The sequence below is a fragment of the Tamandua tetradactyla genome, chromosome 1, assembly GCF_023851605.1.
Source record: "Tamandua tetradactyla isolate mTamTet1 chromosome 1, mTamTet1.pri, whole genome shotgun sequence".
NCBI lineage: Eukaryota > Metazoa > Chordata > Mammalia > Pilosa > Myrmecophagidae > Tamandua > Tamandua tetradactyla.
In genome coordinates this window covers 188,507,911-188,525,229 of record NC_135327.1, presented here as the reverse complement: position 1 = coordinate 188,525,229, position 17,319 = coordinate 188,507,911, and the positions used below count along the sequence as shown (strand labels likewise).

The window sequence follows — 17,319 nt, the reverse complement described above, 5'->3', positions numbered from 1 at the left end:
GAATCAAGGCTACTGGTGCACAGCTCAGCAGTTTCAGACACTTCCCTCTAGCCACTCCAATACATCATAAACTAAAAAGGGTTATCTATATAATGCGTAAGGTAACCTCCAAGATAACTTCTCTGTTTGAAATCTCTCAGCCACTGAAACTTTGTTTTGTCTTTTTTCTCTCTTCTCCCTTTTGGTCAAGAAGGATTTCTCAATCCCATGATGCTGGGTCCTGGTGAAACCCAGCAGCTCTTTCTCAAGTTGCCAGGAAGATTTAAACCCTTGGGAGTCATGTCCTACATAGGAAGGAGGGCAGTGAGTTCACCTGTGAGTTGGCTTAAAGATAGAGGCCACATCTGAGCAAGGAAAGAGATTCTCTGGGAGTGACTTTTAGTAAGCTTAGCTTATCCTTTGCAGGAGTAAGTTTCATAGGAGCAAACCCCAACATTAAGGGCCCAGCCTATTGATTTGGTTGTCCCCACTGCTTGTGAGAGCATCAGAAATTCCCCAAATGGGGAAGTTGAATATTACTTTCTTTCTCCCCAGTTCCCCAAGGGGACTTTGCAAATACTTCTTTATTCACTGTCCAAATTTTAAGATTCTGTTCCTTAAGACCCTACTCTCGGTACCAAGTTGTATTAGCTAGGGTTCACTAGAGAAATAGAATCAGCAAGAAATATCTGTAGATATAAAATTTATAAAGGTGTCTCGTGTAACCAGGGGAGCGTAAAATCCTCAGGGCAGGCTGTGAAGCTGATGGCGCCAGTGAAGGATGTGGACAACTCCAGAGGAGAGGCTCTCCAACTGAAGCAGGAAGAGAAACTGTCTCTTCTGAATCCCACTTAAAAGCCTTCCACTGATTAGATTAGATGTCTTTCATTGCAGAATACACTCCCCTCGGCTGATTACAAATGCAATCAGCTGTGGATGCAGCCTAGTGATCATGATTAATTCTATGAAATGTCCTCATAGCAACAGACAGACCAGCACTTGCCCAACCAGACCAACAGGCACTATCACCTGGCCGAGTTGACACATGAACCTGACCATTACAGATATATATTGGGGCATCACACTAACCTGGACAAACCAAAAAGATCTCATGCCCTATTCAAGATTCCATATATTTAAAATGGTATTCGACTAAACTGACCATAGAAGTTAAATTAGGTAATGTGCTACCCAAAACATAAATTTTGCACCAACTAAACATCTCTCCCTTTGGTCTCACACAGAAGTTGAAGTTTTAAAATATGGATGATATCATCTTTTATCCTGTATTCTGATGTATCCCAGTCCTATCCAGATCAGCTACATTCATATGTCTATTTGAAGTCTGATCTTTCCAAAAGTTCATTTCATAACTGGATTTACTTGATTCTGTATTTCAGGCTTGTCATTGTCTACCAAAATATTTACTATGTTATACAATCCCATAAACTTCCTCCATCAACAGCATTCACAGGCAATTCAGTGCTGTTAATTATAATCACAATGTGATACCATCACCTCTATACATTTCCATTTATTTAAATTCAATCTGGTTAAACATTCTATGCACATCTTAAGCAATTGCTTGCCATTCACAGTCTAATATCTCTACACTCTTCTATTATGGAACGTATTTGTATCAACAACACAGTTTTATTTAAAAGCCCTTGAATTTTTGAGTTGGATCAGCCATGATTATTAGACTTCGTGGCTCTTTTCATTCCCAGAGAGATCTGCTACACTCTAATTATTTTAACTGCTACTCTGTGTATGTTTTTTACATTATTTGGTGAACTGAGCTGAGAAGTGGGTTACTCGTCATACTTACTATCTATATTAATATCAGTGGGATTGTTGCTTTTTATCAAACTTGAAAGAAGAAGCAAATTTACCAGCAGATCTCATAGGGCAATCATACGGTCCTGGCTTTTACTGTTCAACTAGAAGCAATAATTTAGTAATAAGCTTTTAAGTGAATGGGAGGCACAAATAGAGATGGCATGGAATCATCCTAGAAGATTACCAAGAAAATCAGATATCCAATATATATACGAATTGTATGAGAGGTCTTAATCAAGCTTCAGAAGACTTTTGAAAGTCTAAAATAAAGGATAGAATGATAGGTCTGTATCTGGGATGGATATAAAGGCAATTTAGCTAGGACCTTAGTTTCTTTAATTTACCTGACTTTGGTAGTTAGATGGTAATTTCTGGGTGGTGACATTACTTTGAGAATTGATATCTTAGGGAGTAGAAATGAACAGTCTGCTTTGCTTGGTAATTCTGCCTTATAGTTGAATATATTGTGACTCTGGGTAACCTGCAGAGGTATAAATGGTTTTTCTGGTTAGATCAGTGAGTCTCAACCAGGGGTGATTTAATTCCTCAGGAGACATCTGGCATTGTCTGTAGATGTTTGCTTGTCACAACTGGGAGGTGCTATTTGCATCCAGTGAATCAAAGCCAAGGGTGCTACTAAGCATCCTACAAAGGCTGAGAAAGAATTTTGAGGCGCAAAATGTCAATAGTGCTGAAGGTACAAAACCCTGTATTGTAGCTTCCCCAACAAAGGTCTATTATACATCTTAATATTCACTGTAGATTGAGCTTGCAATTTTACCAATGTCTAATGATTGTGAGTGCCTTTCCTCACTTCTTCCTAACAGCTCATGTTTGTACAAACACATGTATACTGGTTTCACTCATATATAACAATCTTTTCCTGTGCTGCTTAGTACATGCAGTTTTATACAGTATGAAAATTTTTCAGTGCCAAGTCAGTTTGATGTTTGGCTGCCTCCTTAAAATGTCTTAGTAATTAAATATTTGATGTCACTTAAGAGGGTACTTGGCTGTAGACTTAGTTAAAGTAGCATCAAGAAGGCTGTCACAAATGAAATAAGAAGGAAAGATAGATGGTAGAGACTGAGAAGGTGTAATCTAGGAATGCCTAGAGTATATAATGATAGTGACTAAATATACAAATTTAAAAATGTTTTGTATGAGGAAGAACAAAGGAATGTCAATAATTCAGGGTGTTCAAAGTAGATGGTGATTAATATTTTAAAACTTTAATTTATGTGTGAGACTAAAGCACAAAATGTCTATTTGGTACAAAATTTATATTTCGACTGGTGCATTTCCTAATATAACTTTTGTGGACAGCTTAATTGAACACCATAAGTACATGGAACTTTGAGTAGGGCATGAGATTTTGTAGGTTTGTCCAGAAGGATGCCCTGATAAATCTCAGAGTGATTTGAACAGTGAATAAAAAAGCATTTGCAAAATCCCCTTGGGGGAATGGTGAGAAAGAGGGAAAATTCAACTTCCCCAAGTAGTGAATTCTTGATATTCTCACAAGCAGTGGGGACAACCAAAGCAATAGGCTGAGCCCCCAATTTTGGGGTTTGTTCATATGAAACTTAATCCCTCAAAGGATAGGCTAAGCCTACTTAAAATTAGGCCTGAGTCACCCCCAAGAGAACCTCTTTTGTTGCTCAGATGTGGCCTCTCTCTCTCAGCCAACACAACAAGCAAACTCACTGCCCTCCCCGTCTCTGCGTGGGACAAGACTCCCAGGGGTGTGGACCTTCCTGGCAACGTGGGATAGAAATCCTAGAATGAACTGGGACTCAGCACCAAGGAATTGAGAAAACCTTCTCGACCAAAATGGGGGAAGAGCGAAATGAGGCAAAATAAAGTATCAATAGCTGAGAGATTCCAAACAAAGTCAAGAGGTTATTCTGGAGGTTATTCTTATGCATTAAATAGATATCACCTTTTTAAAGTGTTAACAGAGAGGCTGGAGAGAACTGCCTAAAAATGTAGAGCTGTGTTCCAGTAGCCATGTTTCTTGAAGATGATTGTATAATGATATACGTTTTGCAGTGTGACTGTGTGATTGTGAAAACCTTGTGGCTGATTCTTCTTTTATCTACCTTATGGACAGATGAGTAAAACATATGGATTAAAAATAAATAAATAATAGGGGAATAAGTGTTAAAATAAATTTAGTAGATTGAAATGCTAGTGATCAATGAAAGGGCAGGGTAAGGGGTATGGTATGTATGATTTTTTTTCTGTTTTCTTTTTATTTCTTTTTCTGAATTGATGCAAATGTTCTAAGAAATGATTATGATGATGGATATACAACTATGTGGTGAAAAAAAGAATGTTCATATTATATGTTGATTGGTTTTACTAATAAAAATTTAAAAAAAAGAAGACTGTGTAAGACTTTACACCATGCACATTACTGGGATAGCAGGAGGTAAAGGTGGCAGAGAAAAAAAATTATAGAATTCACATAGCAATATTTACAAAAAGGTAATAAAAATATTCATTACATGACATGAACCAGCTAATTAGGACTAGCACAGTATTATGCTTGTAGATGCTTGATATAAATACCACTTGCTTTATATTTGAAACAAGGATAGCTCTGTGCTAATGACTAAAATTTTAAATTTGAGTTATCTTCATTATTTATGGGACATTACAAATAATGTAAGCTTTCTTAATAATTGTACATATACTATAAATAAAACCTTGCATCTAAAACCCTGAAAGAGCTCTCTAAAGAACAATTAATTTTGCCTTTCAGTACTCCTATAAGCAAAGTAAATTGTTGCTCTCTTGGAGAGCTTACATTACCATGAAATGCTTTGAATGAAAGCTTTTTCTACATGAAATGCCTTTGTTTAATGCAATTTTATTGAGGTATTCACATACCTTCTAATCCATCCAAAGTATACCATCAGTGGCTCACAGTACCATCACAGAGTTGTGCCTTCATCACCACAATTTTAGAACATTTTTCATTACTCCAAGAAAAAGAAAAAGAAAATCCAAAATATCTCATACCCTGTGTCCTCCTGTATTATAAATGTTTTATTTTAATTTTGTTTACATATATTTAAACAGTTTTATTCACACACCATGCAATCCTGTCCTAAGCAGACAATCAGTGGCTTTTGGTATGATCACATAGTTAGGCATTCACCATTATGATTAACATGAGAACATTCTCATTTCTTCTGAAGAAAAAACAAAATCCCATACCCCTCTATGTCCCTCCTTATTGACATTTAACTTTGTTATAGTGCCTTTGTTTCCATTAATACAAGAATATTAGTTATTGTTAACTATAGATCTTAGTTTACATTAATTGTATTTTTCCCATTTACTATTACTATTAACACCTCATGATACTGATGTTTGTTTATTCCAATTTTCTAATAGTTATACAGTTAACTACCATCGTTGTTTACTTAGGTTTTACCAAGTTATACAGCCCCAGATTTCATCCTTTAACTTTCCTTCTGGGGACATACATGACCTAGCCTTCCTCTTTCACTCATACTAATATACAACTTTGTTAATTACACTTTTAGTATTGTGCTACCATCACACAGTATTATGTTCTCCATTTACAAACCTTTACAGTCAACCTTATTGAACATTCTGTACTCCTTAGAATCAATTGCTCTATCTCTGCCCTCTTTCTATCTCCTTATAACCCATGCTTTCAACTTCAGTTCTCATTATAGTTAGTTCATATTCGTGAGACCATACAGTAGCTGTCCTTTCATTTCTGGCTTATTTCACTCAATATGACATCCTCAGGGTTCATTCACATGGTTCCCTGCCTCATAACTTCTTTCCTTTCTGCATCTATGCAATATTGTATATGGCGTAATGCCAAAAAGGAGTTTATAAGCTCACATAATTGAAAAGGCTGGCAGCAGTTGGTTTAACTATGCTTTGATACAGGGACTCAATATCTTCTCTTCTCATAACTTTCCCTTCACTGTTTTGGCTTCATTTGCAAGGTCACTAGCTTCAAGCTTCCACTTTCTCAGGTTCTAGGAACACACAAAATCTCTTTGTATCTCATAATCTTTGACTGGGTCACATCTCTCTCTGAATTATTTACTCTGGGTATGGGATTGTAATACTCTTATTCTGGATTGAGCCATATGCCAAATCCTGGATTTGGGTATATCAATTAGAGGCTGAGAGTGCCAAAGTAGTTCCCTGGAAGAAAAGAACTCTTTATCCTAACTGTAGTTTTTTCCAGAACCACCACTGTAACCAATTTCTTGTGCATATAATTGTGTAATGTAAAAATCAATTATCTTTATCATTTTACATACATGTTTGCTTTGGTCCTTTTCCATTGGCTATTTATGAAGATCCCCAAGGAAGATTCCATAACTTAAGTCCCTGAGTTTATTGTCTTAGTGATAAATCTTCTAGTTTTAGAATTTTCTCTTGATGGTTATGAACTTCTAAGTTAAAAAAAATTTTGTTTGTTTGTTTATTTTTAATTAGAGAAGTATGAAACAGGGAAAGCATGTGAAAGGAAGAGATATAAATCTAGATTTGATTATCTTAGTATTTCCCAAGTTTTAGTGAATTTTGTACTACCTTTACAATTATTTCAGTATTCGCATATCATCCATATTATTTTTAATATTTTAAAATGAAAGTTATGTTTTTGCTTATGATTTATTTTTAAAGCATTTTATATTATAATACTACTAATACCTACTATAAATAGAAAATACCTGTAAGAATGAATAAAATGAGGGAAGAAAACAATATAAGTAAGTTATAACCAATCAGAGAAATGGAGAGTGTGCAATAGGAAATAAACTTTGCATGTGATTCTGTGTTATCTACCTGTCCGTATGCTATAAAGAATCATTTTGAGTACCCCCAGCAGTGTTACTAGTGGGACATAAATGTTCCAAGGAGGGAAGTGCGTCTCTGTGTCTTTTTGAATACTAAAAAGTGTATGCTTTTTAATATTTAATAATTGGAAATATGTTGCTCTAAGTTTCCAGTGTTGAATTTTTTTTTTTTTTTCCTGTTTGAAGCTCTTTTCAAAGCCTGTGCTGATGGAGGTGCCAACCGCTTATATGACATGACGGAAGGAGAGCGGGAAAGGTATGTTTTTAATTAATTCTGTTACAATTTATTCTACCCACTTCTTAGTAAATAGCCACTGTTAATTTTCCTTCAAACTTCTTTGTGGAAAACCACCTCAGTGACAGAGAGCTGCTTGACCACGTTATATTATTTCTTTGCTTTAAATGGTATCTCTTGGTAGAACCATGATAATCACCTTACTACCACTTCAAACCCTTATTAAGTGACATTTTCAAGTATTGCTATTTGTGAGGACTTTGAGCATTGACTAAAATAAAATTTCAGAGACAGTTTATTTAGTTAAATAAAAAGTGAGTAAATGAAGTATATTTTTTGTTGTATGAGAATTTTATATTAGTGAATCCTAGTATAATTTACTTTAATTACTTCCAAATTATAGGTTCTGTTAGGTAATTAATAATTGATTTTTTTATTGATTTGCAATCTTTGTTGTCTGGTTTTTCTGAAGTTTGCATACTGAACTTTTCTTTTTAGATAAGAGAATATGTTTGATAGAAACAGTTTTTAAATTTCCTCACTGCCGGCATGTTTATAGTTCAACCTCTTGGCAATAACAGGAATTTATAGTCTGTATAGAAATAGATTATCCTATAGAATGTAGTTTCACCTTCATCATATATGTTATTAAATGTATTGACCTGCTTATAGTTTGAGAAATCACCTCCATTTCCTATTGCAAAAAGTATACCCTAGGTATGGATTAAATATATATATATTTGAAATGGTGTAATTTTCTTTATGGCATTAACATTTATAGTTTCTAACATTCGAACTTTTTTTCTTAAATCTCCTATTTAAGTTCTTGATAAAAATGTTGTCATCAGGGAAATGCAAATTTCCTTTGCACTTGAGACTGGACATGTTAATGTGTCCTGTTCTGGTCTGTGTGCCAATACTCCCAATTCTACAGCTTCAACTTCGTACTAGTTTGTGCTTAAAAAGGCCTATGGACATCTCAAAACATCTTCTCAAGTAGATAAAACCTTCCATTGGTTAAAACCAGAATGGAGAGCAGGTGTACTGGTTCATTGGTCCAAAGTTCACAAGCTACAGAGATAGGAAAAAAAAAAAAGCAGAAGTACGGTAACATGGAGTGTTCTTTTGATATAGTATAGTTGCTTGCTTGTTGAGTCTGCACAAAAACCATCTTACTCTATGATCAGTTTCATATAGAATTTCCTCCTTCAGGCACAGGAATCATTCTCATAAGTGGCTAAGATCAAATTATGAATTTTGATTAAAAAATGTTCTCCTTGGGCATTTATACCTATTACAAATTGAGGAGCATTCCCCCCTCCCATAAGATCTTTGTATTACTTACACTGTCATTGCTATCATTATATATATGATAATTCTAGGAGAAATTTCTGGAGCAAATTTTTAACTTTAATTTTTATATTTTGTCCTGTCATTTTAAAGTATTTGTACTGCATGTGATCCATTCTGATGGCTGGCTCTCCATTCAGAGCTCATAGGCCCTGTGAGACTGAGACTCAGATGGTTTTTGCCCAGTGCTGACATTTCTTGCAGCAATCCTATCAGTACATAGGTACTTAAGTACAATGCTGTGTGGTCCGTGAGTGCTCTGCTCCTCTTCCAGGCCATGATTGGACATCTTTAACTCTGTAATAATAATTTTAAATTACAGTATTATAGTCACTTTTGCCTTGATTTAGAGCTATAAAGATATATCTTACATCATGGCAGAAATGCCATAGAGACTAAGCCAAGGATTTCAAAATCATAATGTCAGCTAATAGAAATATCTTGATGCTTGAAAAAAATGTTGGATAAGTACATCTTATTAGTTTGTATAAACCAGAAATGTCTTCTATCTGAAAGATTGTGCATTTTTATCTAAAAATCAGTTTTGGTATATGTCCTTCTTATTTCCAGAATGTCTTGTGTTATATGGTATTCCAATGCCTGTTAATTTTCCTGATGCTAAGGTACTTACCTTTGAATTCATTGGTATTTTGAAAGCAACCAGAATATGAGTGCTGAATGTGAGAGTGTTTTGTTTTGAATTTTTAATTTGTGAATTCATGGTACCTAAAGACTCTCAGACTCATTAATATCATATTCTAAGGAATAGCTATGAATTTTAATATTTTAAATTGGTGGGTGAGGTTAGGTTAGCTTTCTCAGAGTAATTAATAAATACAATGATCAGCCCTACTAAAATTATTTTTAAAAATATTTTTATTGTAAAAACTTAGCATACAAATATATATTCTTGTCATAAAAACATTCCATATGTGGTGTACAATCAATGGCTCACAATATCATCACTGAGTTGTATATTCATCACCATGATCATTTTTTGAACATTTGCATCACTCCAGCAAAAGAAAAACAAAAACAAAAAAACATACATACCAAACCCTTCATTGACCACTAGTGTTTCCATCTACCCAATTTATTTTACCGTTTTCCCCCCATTATTTATTTATATCCACAGTTTTTACTCATCTGTCCATACTCTGGATAAAAGGAGCATCAGACTCAAGGCTCTCACAATCACACAGTCACTTTGTAAACGTTATATCTTTGTACAACTGTCTTCAAGAATCTAGGCTACTGGAACACAGCTCAACAGTTTCACGTACTTCCCTCTAGCCACTCCAGTACGCCATAAACTAAAAACGAAGTTTCTCAGAGTAATTAATAAATATAATGATCAGTCCTACTAAAAATTATTTTTACATAAACATTGTTCTATGCTATCTCAGTTGCTTTATTGTTTAATGTAAAAGATGAGCCAACAACAGAAATTCACTGCATTCATACAGATGGCCATTCAGTTAAACACTGACGATGATATAATGGTGGCAAGAACCTGTGGTGCTTAAAAAGCTTCATTTCTAATCTGTTATTCATCTCTCTTCATTAATTTTCCCACAATTAAGACTTTCTAGCTCTGTATATGCCTGTAATTTTCTCATCAGCAGATCAATACCACTTTTCGGAGTGATCAAGTAAGAATAGAGAATATAACTCTGACTGGCTCCCAGTTTAATCAGAGTCAAGATGTAATTTAAATACCAAATGATGTAGGAGACTAGTTTTTAAGCCTTTATAAACCTGATCAAGCCAGGCATTGGCAGAGGAGAAAATCAGGTTTCAATGTTGCTTCTTTTTTTTGGTAGCAAATATTGGTAACTTCTAAGTTCTTATATATGAGTAACTTTTAATCATTTTGTTCTGTCACACCTATTAGATTTGGTAACAGCTAGCAGCAGCTTTTTTAAGTTAAAAATTGTGTAGTGAGAAAACATGCTGGGCTTTTGAGGATTCAAATCCTGATTGTTCACCTTCTTTACTGTGAGATGTTTGTCAAGTTATTGTAATTTCCTTAGGATATGAAATTTCAGGGAAAGATCACTATCTTTTGGAGCATTCTGAGAAATTTGATGAGGAAACTCATTACTTTGGGCTGTTTTTTAAAGATTTGTCTAAGAGGATGGAGCATGATCCTTCATAGCTATGGCATGATGAACTAACGAATAGCTGAGTGTGCACATGATGTAGTTTTAGGCAGTATTGTAAATATTAGTATTATTCCTGTTATAGTTGATATTTTGCATGCTGTAATTACTTTTTTTTTTTTTTTTTTTTTTTTTTTTTTTTTTTTTTTTTTTTAAAGGAAAGACAGAGAGAAGGAAGGAAGGATAGAAGGAAGGAAGGAAGGAAGAAAGGGAAACATTTTCTTGTTTTATTGTATTTTGTTTTTCCGTTTTTTGTTACATGGGCTGGGGCCGGGAATCGAACCGAGGTCCTCCGGCATAGCAGGCAAGCACTTTGCCCGCTGAGCCACCGCGGCCCGCCCTGTAATTACTTTTGTACTTTTTAGAAAGATTGAAAGATTTCATATAGTGGTTGGAATGGAAAATAGCAATATTTGACTCCCCTGAGTCAGTTTTATGGATGTATAATTTCATGCAATTAAATTCATCCAGTTTGCTCATACAATTTGACAAGTTGTGAAAACATAGACAGTTATGTATCTACCACCCCAGTCAAGATAAAAACATTTCCATCACCCCCAAAATCTCCTTCCCCTTGCATTAAAACCCCTCCTCTCATACCTGGCTCCTGCAACCTTCTTGAGAATATCATACAGTCTGTGCCCTTTTGTGTGTGATTTTCTGTAACTTATTAAAATACTTTGAGATTCATTTATGTTAAAGTAGGTGTACATTCCTTCTTACTGTGGAGTGTAGTGGTTAATTATATGAGTACTCCACAATTTTGTTTATTCATTCAACAAATGAATGGATCTGATTCATAAGTGCTTCATCAGAAAGAATATTAGCTCTTTTAGTTAGAAACAACAAAATTTCCAGAGTTCCCAATTTAATTCTAAAAGTTATATAGTTAGAAGTAGAGACTCGGGCCTGTGTTTGCTGTATTTTTAGTTAAAAATATTACAAACGCATGCTGAATACTGTTAGGCTTTTATGGAATAATACAATAAAAACTTGTTAGAGACTAAGTGTCAAGTATCTGAGCATAAATTGTGATATGGATTACCTCCAATAGATGTTAGTAAGTGAATTCTGTCTCCCTGTGACTGTATCTGAGTGATTGGGATTAAGGTTAACTCTTAACTGTTAAGTATTTAATGTTATGGCCAAAAAATGTAATTTCAGTATGCTTTAACATATATAGAAAGGAAATGTGTGAACTTTGCTTAAGGAAGGACTTTGGTTTAAGTTGATTCTTCTAAGCCTAGCCTTAAGCAATAATTAAGTATTGGTTTTGGTAAATTTAAATTAAAAATTATTTGTTCAATCAAATTACTAAGCTTTATAAGCATATTAACATTATTAGGTCTTTGAATCAAAACGATGGAAGGTAAAAATGATTAGCACATTTAAAAGAGAATTTACAACCAGGAGGTTTGATAATACATGCAAACTGTGAGGGCATATTTATCTTAAATTATTGATTTGATTAGATTAGTGATATATTTTAGGATATTGGTTATCTAATGCTGTAAATCAGAGATCTGAAAGTTATCCATACGTAGCCTTAACTCATTTTAGTGTATTGGAAGAAGGGGAAAATGTGTATGCATTAATGCTATGTTTGTCAGATCATGCTTGAAGTCAAAATAAATTTTCAGAGCGAGATCATTTTAGGCAGCTGTAGGAAGTCAGCTTATAACTAAATTTAATCATATGCATTGTTCTTTATGGCTATTCTATGTCATAAAGTATGTTCCTGACAAAACCCTTTTCCCTTCCTGCACTGTGGATGGAATCTTCAGGAATAAATTATCTTCAGGTGTATTTTTCAGAGAAACTGGATCTTTTGTCAAAAGATTTGAATAGCATGGGGATGACAATAACAAAACCAAATATACAATAGCATAATAACAATAATGCTTGAATTGTTTTAGCACTTTTTAACATACAAACACTTAGATATTTGCTGCATGATTTTTTAAAGCAAAATAATTTATTAATCATGCTTTTAGGAAGACCCTGGTATTATAAATTACTAATTATACAATTGTGACTATTTGTTATTTTATCCTTGGTCCTCTGTTTAATGAACAGTACTGAAATGTTTCCTTGGAGAGAGGTGAATTCCATATCACTCATTCACTTTGTTTTATTGAGACATATTCACACACCATACAAGCCATCTGAAGTATACGATCACTGGCTCACACAATCATCACATGGTTGGGCATACATCCCCATGATCAATTTTAGAAGATTTTCATTATTCCAGGGAAGAAATAAAAATAAAAAATAAAACCTAAATCCAGCCATACCCCTAAGCACCCCCTATTATTGACCCATAGTATTGGTGTGGTACATTTGTTTCTGTTGGCCAAAGAATATTAAAATATTGCTATTGATTATAATCCATAGTTTGCAATAGGTACATTTTTTCCCATATACTCCTCTGCTTAGAACGACTTACGCTGTTCAAAGAAGAGTCTTAACACACATCAAGTAGATTAGGATTAATTTAAGAAATAAAATTTCCAATTGAGTTAACTTTAGAAGAAATGCTTAATTTCTTCTAAATGCTTAATTTCTTTAAATCCCTTAGAAAGAAATGCTCTAAGGGATAAGTTAGTATCATTTTATTTTCCATATTCATTTTTATTAATTTTATCCTGAATGTACATGTGAGAGGTTCTCTGTCAAAGACAGATTTCTGATAGTCTTGCCCTAATTCTTTGCCCATGGGTGATACAATGAGGTCTAGATCAGTTGTCTTACAGTAGTAATTTTTTGTTCCTTAGATGAGGTTTGAGGAAATATAATTTTTGTGCTCTGCTTTTTAAGGAAAAGGTGACAGTTTCCCCCCTCATCTCCTGAAAGGGCCTCCTTGGAAATTTAATGGGTCTGAATCCTAACCACAGACCTTTAGTATGTCAATAAAATCTCTCCAGGAGCCATATATCCCCTTGTGTCTTGGTTTTTATGACATAGAGATGTCTCTAGTTGTGGGTTCTTTCATGCATATGAGGATAACTCTCTAATCTCCCTAGTCCATTTGGTCCTCTTAGGAAGATAAAATGGAAGTTTTGTTACTAATTTTTGATTCAGAGCAAGTAACTAGACAAATGAATATAGATCTTATGAATCATGAAGTGTGAAATATTTGTGGGGGAAATGAAAACAAACATTCTTTATCTTTATATCGTATACATTTCAGAGTCTCAGAATACTAGGACTTTTTGCAGAAGCACTGAGAAATCCAGGGAAGTGAGATTCTATCAAGTCATGTAGATATTTTATTTTAAAATGATAGTTTAGGGAGGAGCCAAGATGGCTGCTTAGTGAGGAGTGGAATTCAATTCGTCCTCCAGAGCAACTAGTAAATAGCCAGGAACAGTACAGAAGAACTGCTGGGGCCATGTCAGTGACCGGACACACAGCGTACCCCGGTCTGGACAAGCTGGACCAGCTGCGAGCCCACCCAGAACTGTGAGTTCCCCAAGCCATGGCAGCCAGTGCCCCTCCCCCACAGGCTGCTTCCCAAAGGGGAAAGGAAAGAGACTTTACCAGCAGCAGGGGCTGAGCTCAGCCAAACTCCAACTGTGGAATTAAGAAATTCTGACTACTAAAAATAGGCCAGCTCAGCTGAACCTTGAGTAAAAGCTAAGGTTGCTGGTTTTTGCCCTGTTGCAGAAGGGGCAGGGCTGATAGAAAAAGAAAAAAAAAAAACAGAGTATTTTTTGGATCAGACAGCACAAAATACTTGAAAGGGTCTGGGCCCTGAAGAAAAGGAGAGGGCACCTAAGACCTGGAGATACACAGAGCAACGTACTAACTTAAGCTCTTGATTGGCAAACTCAAGGAACAGGGGTCCTGCTCCGAAAAGGAGTTGCTTTTTCTTTTCTTTTTTGGTGACTGCTGTTTGGATACAGCTGCAGGGCTTCTCATGCTCCAACTGCCCCAGGCATGGGCAGAATTAAGCTTGTTTGAGAGTTTGTCTGGAGGCTGTGCTTTCCCCAGGAGAGGGGTGGGGCCGAGCTCAGGTAGAATCCCTCCCTCAGGGAATTCAGACTTAGGATCTGGAAAACTGAAGGGATTAAAGCCAGCCTCCAACCTTTCCTCTATCTCAACCACACCCCCAGCAGGGAGAGTCTGCTGAAGTTAAAGGTACATCACCGCATGCTGGTGGGACCCACAGGCAGACAAGCACCACATACCAGGCAGGATAGAAAAAACACCGAGTCCAGAGGCTTCATGGGAAAGAAAGTCTTTCAATCTGCTGAGCCTCCTGCTCAGGGAAAACCTACCCAGGTGTCTCTTTCCTCCTGAAAGGAGGTCAGTTTGGTCTGGGAAGATCTGGCTGGAGCTTATAATACCTAAGTAGACCCTCCTAAGGGGGAAAAAATGTCACCATATAGGCAGGGAAAGAAACAAGAACTGAAAAATACCAATCCGTTAAAGAAAACCTAAGCTAGAGGGCTAGAATAAGCTGAACTAAATGTCAAGGAACAGATAGACAACAAAGTCATCACAGATAGACAACAAAGTCATCCAGCAAGAAAACCCTAGGTTAAAAAAGAAAAAAAAAAATGGAAGCAATCTCCAGAATAAACTAATTAAGGAATTTAAATGCCTAGACACCAGCAAAAAAATACCTAATATACTAGGAAAACTGATGATATGTCCCAGTCAAAGGAACAAACCAACAATTCAAAATGAGATACAGGAATTGAAACAGTTAATTCAGACTGTTCGAACAGACATGAAAAACCTCATCAAAAATCAAATCAGTGAATTGAGGGAGGATATAAGGAAGGCAAGGAATGAACAAAAAGAAGAAATTGGAAGTCTGAAAAAAACAAATCGCAGAACTTAAGGGAATGAAAGTCACAGTAGGAGAGATGAAAAAACAATGGAAACCTACAAGGTTAGATTTCAGGAGGCAGAATATAGGATTAGTGAACTGGAGGATGGGTCATTTAAATCCAACAAACAAAAGAAAAATAGGGAAAAGAATGGAAAAATATGAGCGGGACTCAGGGAATTGAATGACAATATGAAGCACACACATGTATGTGTTGTGGGTGTCCCAGAAGGAGAAAAGAAGGGGGAAAGAGGATAAAAACTAATGGAGGAAATTATTACTGAAAATTTCCCAACTCTTATGAAACATTTAAAATTACAGATCCAAGAAGTGCAGCATACTTCAAACAGAATAGATCCAAATAGACATACTCCAAGACATGTAGTAATCAGAATGTCAGATGTCAAAGAGAATGAGAGAATCATGAAAGCAGCAAGAGAATAACAGTTCATTACATAAAAGGGAAACACAATAAGACTATGTCTAGATTTCTTAGCAGAAACCATGGAGGCGAGAAGACAATGGAATGATGTATTTAAGATACTAAAAGAGAAAAACTGCCAACCAAGAATTCTATATCTGGCAAAATTGTCCTTCAAAAATGAGGAGGAAATTAAAACATTTTCAGGCAAAAAAAATCACCAAGAGATTTTATGACCAAGAGATCAGCTCTGCAAGAAATGTGAAAGGGAGAACTAGAAACAGATAGGAAAAGACAAGAGAGCAATGAAGACTATCAGTAAAGGTAAAAAGAAAAAAAATTAGATGTGACATATAAAATCCAAAAGGCAAAATGGTAGAAGAAAGTACTGCCCTTACAGTCATAACACTAAATGTTAGTAGATTAAACTCCCCAATCAAAAGACATAGACTGGCAGAATGGATTAAAAAATAGGACCCATATATATGCTGTCCACAGGAGACACATTTTAGACACAAGGATAAACATAGGTTGAAAGTGAAAGGTTGGGAAAAGATATTTCATACAAACAACAATCAGAAAAGAGCAGTAGTAACTATACTAATATCCAACAAATTAGACTTCAAATGTAAAACAACTAAAAGAAATAAAGAAGGCCACTATGTATTAATAAAAGGAACAATTCAACGAGAAGACATAACAACCATAAATATTTATGCACTGAGCCAGAGTGCTCCAAAATACATGAGGCAAACACTGAAAACACTGAAGAGCGAAATAGACATGTCTACCCTAATAGTTGGAGACTTCAATTCCCCACTCTTATCAATGGACAGAACATCTAGACAGATGATCAATAAAGAAAGAGAGAATTTGAATAATACAATAAATGTGCTAGACTTCACAGACATTTATAGAGCATTACACACCCCAACAGCAGGATGTAGCTTTTTCTCAAGTGTGCATGGATCATTCTCAAGGATAGACCATATACTGTGTCACAAAGCAAGTCTCAATAAATTTGAAAAGATTGAAATCACGCAAAACGATTTCTCACATCATACAGGAATGAAGTTAGGAATCAATAATAGGCAGAGGGCCATAAAATTCACAAATATATGGAGGCTCAACAACACACTCTTAAACAACGAGTGGGTCAAAGAAGAAATTGCAGAGAAATCAGTAAATATCTCGGAGCAAATGAAAATGAAAACACAACATATCAAAATGTATGGGATGCAGCAAAGGCAGTACTAAGAGGGATATTTTTTGCCCTAAATGCCTATATCAAAAAAGAAGAAAGAGGAAAAATCGACGAATTAACCGTCCACTTGGAAGAACTAGTGACAGAACAGCAAACTGACCCCAATGCAACCAAAAGGAAAAAAATAACGAAGATTAGAGAAGAAATATGAAATTGAGAACATGAGAACATTAAAGAAAATCACCAAAACCAGAAGTTGGTTCTATGAGAAAATCAATAAGATTGATGTACCTTTAGCGAGGTTCACACACAAAAAAGAGAAGATGCAAATAAATCAAATCAGAAATGGAAGAGGAGACATAACAACTGACCTCGCAGAAATAAAGGAGGTAATGAGAGGATACTATGAACAACTTTATGCTAATAAACT

The 17,319-nt window shown here is 35.3% G+C and overlaps 1 protein-coding gene across 5 annotated transcripts in view; it reads left to right on the top strand.

The window, feature by feature from the left end:
* TPK1 (thiamin pyrophosphokinase 1) overlaps positions 1-17,319 on the top strand; it is a 323,853-nt gene that overhangs the window by 117,561 nt on the left and 188,973 nt on the right. For all 5 annotated transcript variants that reach the window (XM_077148616.1, XM_077148604.1, XM_077148613.1 and 2 more), the window contains exon 4: positions 6,864-6,933. In XM_077148616.1, coding sequence (XP_077004731.1) covers positions 6,864-6,933 — 70 coding nt within the window. The remainder of the gene's footprint in view (positions 1-6,863; positions 6,934-17,319) is intronic.